Raw genomic sequence first — 12,422 nt, 5'->3', positions numbered from 1 at the left:
AAATATCTACAACGGTCACAAACATACCATAGAGAACTAAAGCACTTGTCGTCTGTCTCTTTCTCAAAGGATTCTACCTATGGTAAATAACGCGGGAATAGTGCAGGAAGAGTCTGATATAAAATGAAGAACCATGCAAATATTAAAAAAAAAAAAAAAAAAAAAAAAAAAAAAAAAGGAGAGTCGATATTCTAATTTATTTTGGGCCTTCGTGGTTAAAAAAAAAAAAAAAAAAAACTTGGAATTGAAAGGCAGAAAACCCAGACATAGATCTGAAATGTATTGGCAATGTGACTCTTTTTTAGTGGAATCCATTTCTTTATTTTCTTTTCAAAATATGAACACCAGATTTACCCTCTGTCTCGCCTTCACATTCGAATGGTCCTGAGATCGATACCAGTAGCTGACCATCCTGAATTTTTCCTATTACAACAGGAAAGGGACGCGATGTTACATTTAGCCTTGGGTACCGGCTTAGAAGGACAGGAGGGAGCATATGCTCTGCTTGGTATTGGTTTTTATTTGGGGAAATAGACCACTTCATTAACAATAGAATTAAAAGATATGTCACCTTCTTCAGGAAGGTACACTCATGTCCAAAATTATTGTCGCATGTCTATAAATATGTTGTTGTAGGAATATAATTTGATAACGAATTCACCCGGTATTTCCTATAATGTTAGTATGTGTACAATCGGCAGAGACATGTATGCAAGTTTCATGTCAAAAGAGGAGTAAATAAGAACAATAAAACGAAAATAAAACTTTCGTGTCCATTTAGCAACATTATGATTTACTCATTCTAATTTTCGTATTTATAAATATTTTCCTATAAAATTTACCATATATACATTTCCCGATTATACACATAGTATCATTATTAAAAGTACCCAGCAAATTCAGTATTACATTATATTCTTACATGAAGACAGTTATAGATATGCGACAATCATTTTGGAGATGAGTGTACAAGGACGTAACAGGTGTTTGTTTCAAACATTGAATAAGTGTTCGTATACATTGAACTTATTTCCTGACGTCATAGAACTAAGAACTGTCACAGAGTGACGTAAGTCCGGCGACAATACAATATTTCATTTTTACTTTCATACTTTGCAATATATCTATTTATTTTAAAAGCTAATTTTAATATGTTTTTATTTTCAACTATTTTATCCTAAAATAAATACTAGCCTTTAACCAGCCCTTATTTCCCTGGTTGCATATCACTTTAGGATTTGGAAAATGTGTCCAACGAATAAAAAAAATGATAAAACACCTTTTAAAGACATTCTTTTGTTAATCAATTCGCACTAAAAAGTTAAAAATAATCTTATTTATGCAAGCCTAAATAAAAAGAATGGGGCGCGTCATTTTAAGAATTTATAAAGTAACTGTATGTAAGCCTATATTAGAGAGCATCCCATTTTTTTTTTTTTTTTTTTTTTTAAGTCATGCATAACCAAAATTGTTTTCTACTTTTAAGTGCGACTTGATTAATGAAAGAATGTCTTTAAAATGTTTATTAGTATGTTTTTCTATTATTATTGTTAATGTTTGCATCCTTGGCATAGGATGTTTATTTTGTAAGGTACCGTATGGTGCGTTTCTATACTACTAGGGTATATTAAAATTTAGTTTCCTATGCGATACATTAAACAGCACTTTTTAAAAAAATAAAAATAAAAATTACTACCGAATATAGAGTATTTCTCCGCTAATAAGAGGGAGACAGATTGAGGATACCAAACACCCCTACCATTGATTGAGAAATATTTCGGTGTCGACACTGATGAACAACATTTACATTTGAATTTGAATGTTTTATGGGCTTTAGGCAATTGATTCAGACCGGGATACATGGGAGATAGAATGTTGGAAGCAAATAGTCCAGTCCCTAGTTTGAATGCCTGGAATGAATAAGGACTCTTCCCTCCTTGGTAAAACCTGCCGGAATCTGAAGCAATATCAAAGAAACACTGCTTCGAAAAGAGAGGGAGCAAACATGCATAAATAGATAGTCAGAGTCGGATTTAGGTTTCGTGGGGCCCCAAGCTGTTTAAGGTAATGGGGTCCTTTATGTGTCCAGATGAACATAGGCACCCTACATACAGAAATGAACAAACTAGAGATAATTCAGGAAGCAGACTAGCAGAGGGAGCCCCATTAATTACATGAACGTAGGCTACACAGCAGGAAGCATTGTTGCTACGTATATATACATTTTATTTTATTTTTTAATTTTCTTATATTTTAGAAATGTATATCCAGTTTTTCTTTAGACTTTTGGGCCCCAAGAGAGCAGGACCCTAAGCTATAGATTGTTTAGCTTATACGTAAATCCGGCACTGTAAACAGTATACACATACAGGCGCGGATCCAAAGGTGGCTATAGAGGCTATAGCCCCCCCCCCCTTGACGTTCAGGTATACACTGGATAAAATGGGCTTCAATCCTGTTTACTCTGGATAAAGAGACAAACTATGCTTTAGCTCCTCCCTTGATCATATCCTGGATCCGCCACTATATATATATAATGTTTGTGTTTAGTATGTTGTACGATGGAAGCTGATGAAAGAGCTTTATATTATTCTTGATTTTTTGACAGGTAAACAAAGAATATTTCGGGGATTAATCTACTCGATTATTATAATAAGATTATAATAATGTATTTTATTTTTTCTGTAGGGCCGCGGTGGCTCAGAGGTAGAGCGTTCACCTCTGGTGCAAGGGGTCTCGGGTTCAAACCCTGCTCCCGCCAAGTGAACTTTGTGGTGGACAAACACCGTGTGCGTGGGTTTTCTCGGGGCTCTCCCGTTTCCTCCCACTTTCTTCATTTCACCATTTCATTCATTACTCATCATCACCGTCTCCTTTAGCCTAACCGGCATAACCGTGGGACGTAAAACTCAACAATTTCATTTCATTTTTATTTTTTCTCTTGTATGTATATTCTCAGTCCTGCAGGAAGTTTTCATTTCTTTCTTGGAATAGATAAACGAAGACTTTGGTTCAGCTTCTCCTTCACAAATCTCTGTCGAAAGGTTGACTTTATCGCTACCAACACAAATTACTTCTTCTCATAGAAACCATCTACAAATACACTGTACTGCTGAAACAGAAACCATCAACTAAAGAGTTCATAAATTTTGACATCCCTCAAGTTTGAAGTTCCCATTCTTCACAACGACTTCCTTCCTCCCGCCCCTCTTAAGAAGTTCAAAGTAGGTTTTCAAAAGGACTGGCTCCCGCTGAGAAGGAAAGTGGGATGAGGAATGACTATAGTGCCATCTAGCAGTTAGACGGCCAAGTACGTGAACACGAAAAAATCTGATTTCTGATTTCTGTAGATTCAATAATGAAGGATATAATTTCTCATCGATTGTGTAATGAATGTCATTGGAAACAGCGAAAAAATAGTACAGTAGCGCACAAATACAAAGATAGTACTCCATTCTCAAAAAAGTCCGAAGTTTTTAGCTCTTTTCCTTACTGTAAAAAAACAGAAGACTTTTCCCTCTAATTTTGATCATTTTCTTATGGGAATTTGGATTATAATTATCTGTATTTATAAGAAGAAAATATCACGCACAGCGTTCAAATTGCACCTTTAAAATGAGATGCATCATATTGAGTGAGCTATTGAGACATTTTTGCGAAAGAACGAAATGAAACCATGATTTGCCTAAAAAATGGTTGAGATCCCATGTTAAATTGAACACCAATCTTCCGGCCGCTGTGGCGCACTCCTTCTCCCTCTTAAATAATCTGATCACAGAATTTTCCAAAGAGAATTTTAAGATATTCATGAACAAGGAATCAAATTTCTTCTTATACTTCGTTGTTTAAGAGTACAAAAAAGCTATTACCTACTTCTGTTGCTCTTGTCAATTTACTTAATAAAATATGAAATACGATATACGGTATTTTAACTGAAAAATATAGTATCCTATTAGTTATACAACCTTTCGGCAAACAAAGTGTTAGAAACAACCAGGGAAACTAAGACAGATACACAAATATTCAGATCATGTCTTGCCCCCCCCCACTTTTAAAGTCCAATCGCCGCCACTGTATAGTAGTAATATTAAGTCAAGTTACTGAATGATTTGAGTGACACCACTGAATAAAAGTGGTTTGTTTCTTTGTAGTATTGAATCACGTAATTAACGTACTGACTTAAAGGTAAAGTCTACTGCATATTAATTATCTTTTTCATGTACAGTATTTTTGTTCGCTTAATTTTTATGTATTTCGAATTTTGGATGGTTCGAAGTTTTTTCACGTTCCTTGGATCTCGAATTAAAATTAGTCTGCTCTATTATCTTTGAACAATGATACTTTCAACGACAATAAAGCATATTTTATCTTCTTGTAGCTTGGTGGATGTGATTGCTATAATTAGACGGGGACAATGAGAACAAGTCAAACATCGTTACTCGGGCCTGAGCTTGAAGAGTTTAAGCTGTAGAGGGCCACGTGTAAATCCAGTGAAATTTCGAATTGAACTTCTTTTACGTTCACCGTACTTTCTCCTTTCCAATCATTATTTGAAAGTAAAAAAGGGAGACACCACTCTCCCCACTCTTGACCACGTTCCTTCTTGTCGGCCGTGACTCTTTGTACTTCGGTGGTAGATAGTTTACTGTAAATTTATAAGGATATTTCAAAATGAAGAGTAATAACCGTTGTTTATTGCAATTGTTGTTAGGAAACAAGTTATTGTGCTTCTGCAATAGCGATGGATGTTCAGTTTTGGTTTGGCATTGTACTACAGTTACCGACTTAATTGTATCGGAATTTCTTCTTCTAGACGACAATCCTTAATATTAGGTTTTAAAATATTTCAACTGCAAATGTGGTCATTGTTAACAAAGCATGTACTATAACTATATACATACATAATGCATTTAAATATACAAATTACGCTATAAATTTTGGTTTAAAAACCTTAACATAAAAATAAATATTTTAAACATAATTAATTAACTTCCGTTTCTCAGGTCTTATGAACTCACACGAAAGGATAGATTGTACAAGAATATAGAGAAAATGCAGCATGCTAAAGGAGCGAAGCATTTCGACTTCATCCCTCAAACATTTATAATGCCTCATGAGTTCCGAGAATTCTGTTCCACCCATTATCGCATGAGAGGCCCGTGGATAGTGAAGCCGGTTGCTTCGTCACGTGGAAGAGGGATTTTTATTATTAATAATGTAAGTATTTTTTTTTTATTTCTCACTTTTTGTCTGTTACTTAAATTGATTTGTTCTTTGTTGAAGTTATAAGATTAATATGAAATGCTATAAAAATTATACAAATATCGTGCCAGTTTGTAAATAAAGAATTAATCGGTATGAAAAGAAAATAATGAAATATCATAGGATATTACATAAACAGTAATATTTTAATAATGAAAAATACAGTTTATCCCTTCAAAGGTGTGACAGATTCTAGTAGTACATATGGTTAACTACTCAGAGGATTTAAGTAGTGGTCTGTTTTACTTAACTTATGTATTTCATCATAAAACTATAGATATTTTTAGTAACTAAAATCATACGCCTAAATTATGATTCTCTAATGGAAATTGTTACCAATGTATAGCCATGTAGGTATTATTATTATTATTATTTTATTTCATAAAGTTCTTTGAAATATTTTCTGATATTTATTTGATGTTCGTTTGTTTCTGTATTCGCATTTTGAATTAGAAATAGGACATAAGATAAGGAGATGCTTTTTTTACCAAATACAAACATCAGTCTTTGTAAGAAAAGTGTAGAATTTAGCTTGATCAGTAAAAGGAATAAATGTGCATCTCATTTCTCCAAATGCTGCACCAGACCTTCAAATATTGCTAGAGAGACTTGAAGATACTAGTAATGCAGTATATATTTAAATAAAGACAGACTATCTATCTACTGTATATATAATGTTAAAGTATCAGTGAGCTTGTGGCTATATTAAACAAAACTTTTGAATGTTCATAATTTTTAGTGTATATTTACATGGGTAAGATTTCATAGGCAATCGGAAGGGAAAAGATGACAAAATAAGACGATAAAAGGGTTTTAAAAATTGCTATTTTCCTCAGTTATTTTGACAACAGCTTATCGTAAACTACGTATCTCTTTACAATATTATATTGAATTAACTACATATCTAGATTAGGAAAGACATTCATAAAGCTTGCCGTACTTTACAACATTAAGAATCTCTAACTTGTTAAATGTAAGCGTATTTCTCTTTGGAAATAAAACTGTGTATATTCTAAAGCTTCTTTCTACATTCACAGAGGCCAGTTAGGTGAAATTCGTATTCAGTCGAAATGGCAACTGTAGATATTGCAAATTCTATAACATTCGGATTCTTCTGTAGATAACGTCAATCTTTTCTTTGGTAAACGGCCGTGACATATTTGTAACCATAGATACAAAACAGTTCTGTCTGCAAATCATGAATAGTCTCTGGCTGAAGAAGTTGGTGAGGATTGGAAATTCCACCTCCATCGTTTGGATCTAGGAAAAAAAAAAAAGTTTTATTTTTCAAGATTGTCGCACGAGGAACACCACACTCAATCTACGATTACTGAGAAATTTAGAATACATTTTTTAAAAAAGTAGCAATAATAAACGAGAAAAGAGAGTTAGGGACAGATAAAGGAATAAAGGCAAGAGGGATAAGAAAGGTAACAAGTTATCTCTATTCCCAAGTGAAAGCATCATCTTGAGTACTTCGGGAGAACTCGTTTTCATTCTAAAAGAAAAAAGTGTGCACCAAAATATTGTAACCCAAGTAATAATACACCAGTGGTTGCCATTTTTTTGATCACCAGGGTATTAATCGAATTCCAATAAAAATAACACTGAGCGTCGCAGGGGCACAATAATTGAAATGTTCATGGTTGTCGTTTCCGTGTTTTCTTTTTATTTCTTACATTTTAAATACCTGATAAACATCTTTGAAACGGCTATGGCTGGAGAATTCATCAGAACAAGAGAATAACACTTAATTCCATTACTCTATCATCTTCGTTAAGTATTTCTAGTTAGGCTTTCATGTGGTATGACAGTTACCCAGGAAAGTAGGCGGACGCAGCTAATATTTAATGAAGAACTGAAGAGATCCTTTCCAAATACCACTTAAGTCAGTTTTTCTCAATTTTAAACTTTTTATGTTATTATGGTATTGTGGGTGAGATGCACATATTAATCTTGAATAAACTGCAAAACTCACTCAAGTCTCACTGGTGTAATGGCTCAGAAACGACTTTTTTTTTTTTTGCAAAGTCCGCCTTAGTCATTGAAATTTTTGGCGTTTCCTGTAAATTTTAAAAATATGACTTAAGTGCTCTTCAAATATTCTTACGAAAATACGTTTCAGCAGGGGTAAAAGTGGATCTGAAAGGTGGGGGGACGATAGGTAGCGGCATGACGCCATGCCGTTCCCCCTGCCTATCTGTGCCCATTGTAATTTTTTTTAGGAACTGGGGGACGTCGTACATATTTTTGAGGTGGGGGTACGGCGTCTCCCGCGTTCCCCCGCACTTTTACCTTTGCGTTTCAGTCAAATTCACTAAAACCAGTGCTTTTCTTTCTAATAGAAAAGATCTCAGTACTCACTGTTATAGCAACTGGACACTTTTAACATGTCGTTCGACATACATTCGTCATCTCGTAGATCGTATCTTGCTTTTGGTATCCACCGCAGAGTGACGAGACATCGGAGCAGCCATGAGTCGGTATATTTGCTATGGCTAAATTGTGTAAGAAGCAGTCCTACTATTCTGATGAACATCAATGCACAGTTTGTCTGAACAAGCAAAAATGAAAATGAGATCTTCGAATTTAACGTCCTACGATTATACCCTTTAGGCTAAGGGAGAATGATTAAAGCAAGTGAATGATGATGAAAGAATTAGGGGAATAAGAAAGTGGGAGGAAACAGAGTACCCCGAAAAAAACCACGGACACGATGTTATCCACCACAAACTTACTTGGCCGGAAATCGAACCAGGGACCCCAAGCAGATGTGACTTAGATGAAATGTTGCAATTTGAGTCAAATATTTTGCTGAACATACTGACGGAAATTGCTAACTGTTTCACTTAAATTTAAGCAGAATTTCAGTTGCTGCCAAAGCAAGCACCAATATCTTTACAAGTGGAAGAAATTAGTAGGTGTTGCAAACTTGTATAACCATTGAAATACGTATGATATACTGTTGCTCCAGTTGACTTAAATTGAAAAATTAATTTCTTGAATAATGAATTTAAGATAAAATAAAAATACATAAGGGAAATCTTCTAAACTTCAGAAAAAATATTGCCAGTACTGCCTACCATTGCGTACCGCCACATGAAATGCACTGACAAACTAATATATATTGCAATCTTCGAGATCATCATCAAAAGCCATAAGGGGCACCAAATTTCATAATTTTATTGTTTACTTTACACGGCTAAGTACATTCTTTATGTGATTTTGAGTACAATATAGAATTCAGTGTGTTCCATGCAGCAGCGAGGCAATATGAGAACATAGAAATAGCAACATATACGCTTTATAGCATTTTCATAGAAATCAGTGTCCAAATTTCCCAGATTTCATCTTTCACGAACAATGTTAAGAAAAAACTACCGCAATCCTTTCCGCCAAATATATTATCGGATATTCTGTAACATTCTCTAATTAATTACGTTATATTAATTTTAGAAAGAATTATTTTCCTGTAAGGTATTCAGAAACCTATTTACAGTCTATATTTGGATCATTATCATGTGGAAATCCTAAAATAATACATAAATGAGTGTGTTAACTTGTGTGTGGTTGAATTGAATACCATTCATGTTGACAAAATATATTTTAAAAATTTCAAGAAACATAAATACCTTACCTAAGCCATTTTTCATAGTGTTGCGAGGTCCTTTACTAGCAAGGTGCCAATCGATATAAACCAATCAGATGATAGGGTTAACTGAAAGTTTTACTCCTATTTTCCTATAGTGGAGACAACATGAACTTCGCATTTTTAACCTTCACAATTGTACTTGAGCATAAAGTTAACTAACAAAAGTAAATAGAAGTAGTAAAAGTTTACAAAGCCTGGAACTCTTGCTGGATTATTTAAGATAGATTGTACAGTGTATTTACATAAAATAATTCTTTGTACAATCTTTGACGTCGAAAGTGATAAATATAAGTACCGTATTTACACGAATCTAATGCATACCTTCTTTGCCTAGATGTAGTGTCAAATTATCAGTAGCATTAGACTCGAGTAAAACTTAAATCCGTAGTTCATCAATATATAACTGTTCATTTTAAATGTTTACAAGGTCTGTATGATAAGTAATGAGACTCGCCGCGCCGCGGCGCGCGTGTCGCTGGAGCGGGTTTGTCGGTGATGGAGGATGTAGGGGGGGGTCCGAGCAAAGCAACGCACCGCGCGTCAGTTGGCTCCGAGCCTTAGTGGAGCGCGGACAAGCCTTGGACAAAGCCCTTGTGAACATTCTTGTCACGGCGGAAAATCAACAAACATGGAGGGTTCCATCGAACAGCGTTATGCGATCAAATTTTGCGTTCGCCTGGGGAAAACGGCTACTCAGACGCTTTCTCTCATCACGGAGGCCTACAAAGAGGAAGCCCTATCCAAAGCCCAGGTGTTTCGTTGGCACAGTGCGTTCCGGAACGGCCGGGAAAGCGTTGAGGATCTGGAGAGGGCTGGACGCCCGACAACAGTGACTACGGACGAAACTGTGGCAAAAGTGAGGGATCTCCTGAACTCAGACCGTCGATTATCGTTGAGATTGATTGCTGATGAACTCGATATGAACCACACAACAGTGCACAAGATTGTGACGGAACAATTGGGAATGAGAAAAATCTGTGCGAAACTGGTGCCGCGAGTGTTGACTGACGAACAAAAGCAACGACGTGTTGATTGTTGTCAGGAACTGTTGAACCTCATGAACAGTGACCCTAACTTTGAAGATGACGTCATAACAGGTGACGAGTCGTGGGTGTTCCAGTACGACCCTGAAACGAAACGTCAAAGCGCGGAGTGGCACACTCCTGCGTCCCCGCGCCCCAAGAAGGCCAGAATGTCGAAGTCAAAGGTGAAAACAATGTTGATTGTTTTTTTTGACAATGTGGGGGTGGTCCACAAGGAGTTTGTACCCCAAGGACAAGCCGTCAACGCCGCCTTCTACAAACAAGTCCTTGAGAGACTGCACAGGAGCGTCAAGCGGAAAAGACCGGCGATCGCTAGCCGGTGGAAGTTGCATCACGACAATGCCCCTGCCCACACCGCCTTCTTAGTGACCTCCTTTTTGACCCGGATTGGGGTGGAAGTCCTTCCACAACCACCCTACAGCCCAGATGTGAGCCCGGCCGACTTCTTCCTCTTCCCGAAGCTGAAGCCACGCTTGAAAGGAACCCGTTTTGCAGACGTCACAGCCATCCAAGCAGCCGTGACCACATTTCTAAAGGACATGCCGGCTGCTGACTTCCAGGGGGCGTTTGCAGCGTGGAAACATCGATTGCAGAAGTGCATCGACGCAAGAGGAGAGTACTTCGAAAGCTTTTAAGTCCCTGTACAGATCAGATCAATAAAACAATGTTTCCAGACCTGGTCTCATTACTTATCATACAAACCCTGTATTTAACGTTATAAACGCTGTTCTCATAATTTATGTACTACTCTATTTCTGAATAAAATAAATTTATCGTGCCATTGATGTATATTACATTCACCAACAAACTTTATATATATATCATATAAGATGATGATAAGTTTTAAATTTGTGGTGTGTGTTAGATTTGCGTAAAAACTGTATTTTAATTAGTAGCATTAAGGAAACTTCATTTACTAGCTCACTTATTTACTTCCTGTCTATTATCTTCCAGCCTGACCAAGTCCCTTTAGAAGAAACTGTTGTTGTAGCTAAATACATAGACAATCCATTGTTAGTTGATGGTCATAAATGTGATCTTCGCCTGTATGTGGCTGTGACTTCCTATGATCCGCTGATTATTTACATGTACGAAGAAGGTCTTGTTCGGTTTGCTACAGTCAAGTACGATTCTTCAGGGAAGCATCTATGGAATCCTTGCATGCATTTATGTAATTACAGCATTAACAAATATCACTCGGACTACGTCAAGTAAGTGGTATATTTGATTAATTGGACCATGTTGTTATGCTTCGCGCAAAGCTTAGTTAACGAGGGTTTTTGTTTTTCTCCAGTGGAGAGGAGCTCATTCGCGACTATATGCTGAGTTTATGCCTTTGACCTGGGAGACCCAAATTCGCTTCCCTTTGAGAGAGCTCATGTGGTACAGATCCCACGTTAAGCTGTAGGTTTAAGTCTTACATAGCCTTGATGCGGAAAAGGTAAGATAAACTCCAAAATCAACCATCAGTCAGAGTAATGCCTCAATTACTGGTGGCTGGGATACCTGAGGATGAAAATGTATTATGTACAGTATCACGAAATGAATAAAAGTGTGATATAAATAGTGATATAATATAAACAGTGAAAAATAATAAACTAGAATTGGAACAGAAATTTCAAAGTAGGTGTAGAAAACTAATTACCAACCATCAATTATTAAACTACTGATGCAAAACACAAACTGTGTTGAACATTCTTGCTGACACTTCATCAGACAGCAAGGAAGAAGGAACAAGCAGGAAGAAAGAAGTAACTACATCTGAGAAATATTAATTAAATTAAATTTCATTTCGAAGTCATTATTGTTTCTTGTCCAGTCATTTATGAGAAGAATAAACTAAACTAGATACCCTATATACGAGGGATACTCCTAAGGTGGCCAAACTTTGCACACATACGTCGTACTTGTTCACAACAGACCTTTCCACCAGCTGTTATACTCGATGTAGTAGCCACAATCCTTGATTTATCACTCTACAACTCAATATCCACTGTTATCAATGGATAATGAAGGTCGGAAAATGGAATTGTAGGCGACATTGCTTGACATGCTTTTTGGAGACCCGCTAATGTGATGGGATTTTTTCGTGCAAGTCCTCGTTTCAGCAACTCAAAGGCATACAACTCCACTGGCTAGGCATCACAGGAATAGACGAAAAAGGGATGACTGAAACACCAATCTCAGTCTTCATTTCCGGATAGTACATTTCTAATTTCTCATCATACGACATTCGTCCAAGCTGTTCAAACTATACGTTTTATGGTATTTACCTGTTTCTGATTATCACAGCAGCGTGTGTTTTTACATCAGTCAGCCATTGTTCTTTAAATTGTCGATACCACTTCAGAATGCTGTAGCGACCTAGCAGTCCTTTTCAGTATTCTCTTCTTAAAGCACGCTGTACCGCACTTACAAATGAACACCACACAGTACTTTTTTCTTGAACTGTTTCCGTTTTGTAG

General features: G+C 36.4%; 1 protein-coding gene across 6 annotated transcripts in view; it reads left to right on the top strand.

Annotated features, from left to right (window-relative positions):
* Positions 1 to 12,422, top strand: part of TTLL5 (Tubulin tyrosine ligase-like 5) — a 462,868-nt gene that overhangs the window by 423,072 nt on the left and 27,374 nt on the right. For all 6 annotated transcript variants that reach the window (XM_081730322.1, XM_081730323.1, XM_081730327.1 and 3 more), the window contains 2 exons: positions 5,004 to 5,217; positions 10,912 to 11,168. In XM_081730322.1, coding sequence (XP_081586448.1) covers positions 5,004 to 5,217; positions 10,912 to 11,168 — 471 coding nt within the window. The remainder of the gene's footprint in view (positions 1 to 5,003; positions 5,218 to 10,911; positions 11,169 to 12,422) is intronic.

This window comes from Thermobia domestica, chromosome 11, assembly GCF_964235325.1.
Source record: "Thermobia domestica chromosome 11, izTheDome1.hap1.1, whole genome shotgun sequence".
NCBI classification, from domain to species: Eukaryota; Metazoa; Arthropoda; class Insecta; order Zygentoma; family Lepismatidae; genus Thermobia; species Thermobia domestica.
The sequence above is the reverse complement of the archived record's forward strand: the minus strand, read 5'-3'. Positions and strand labels throughout refer to the sequence as shown.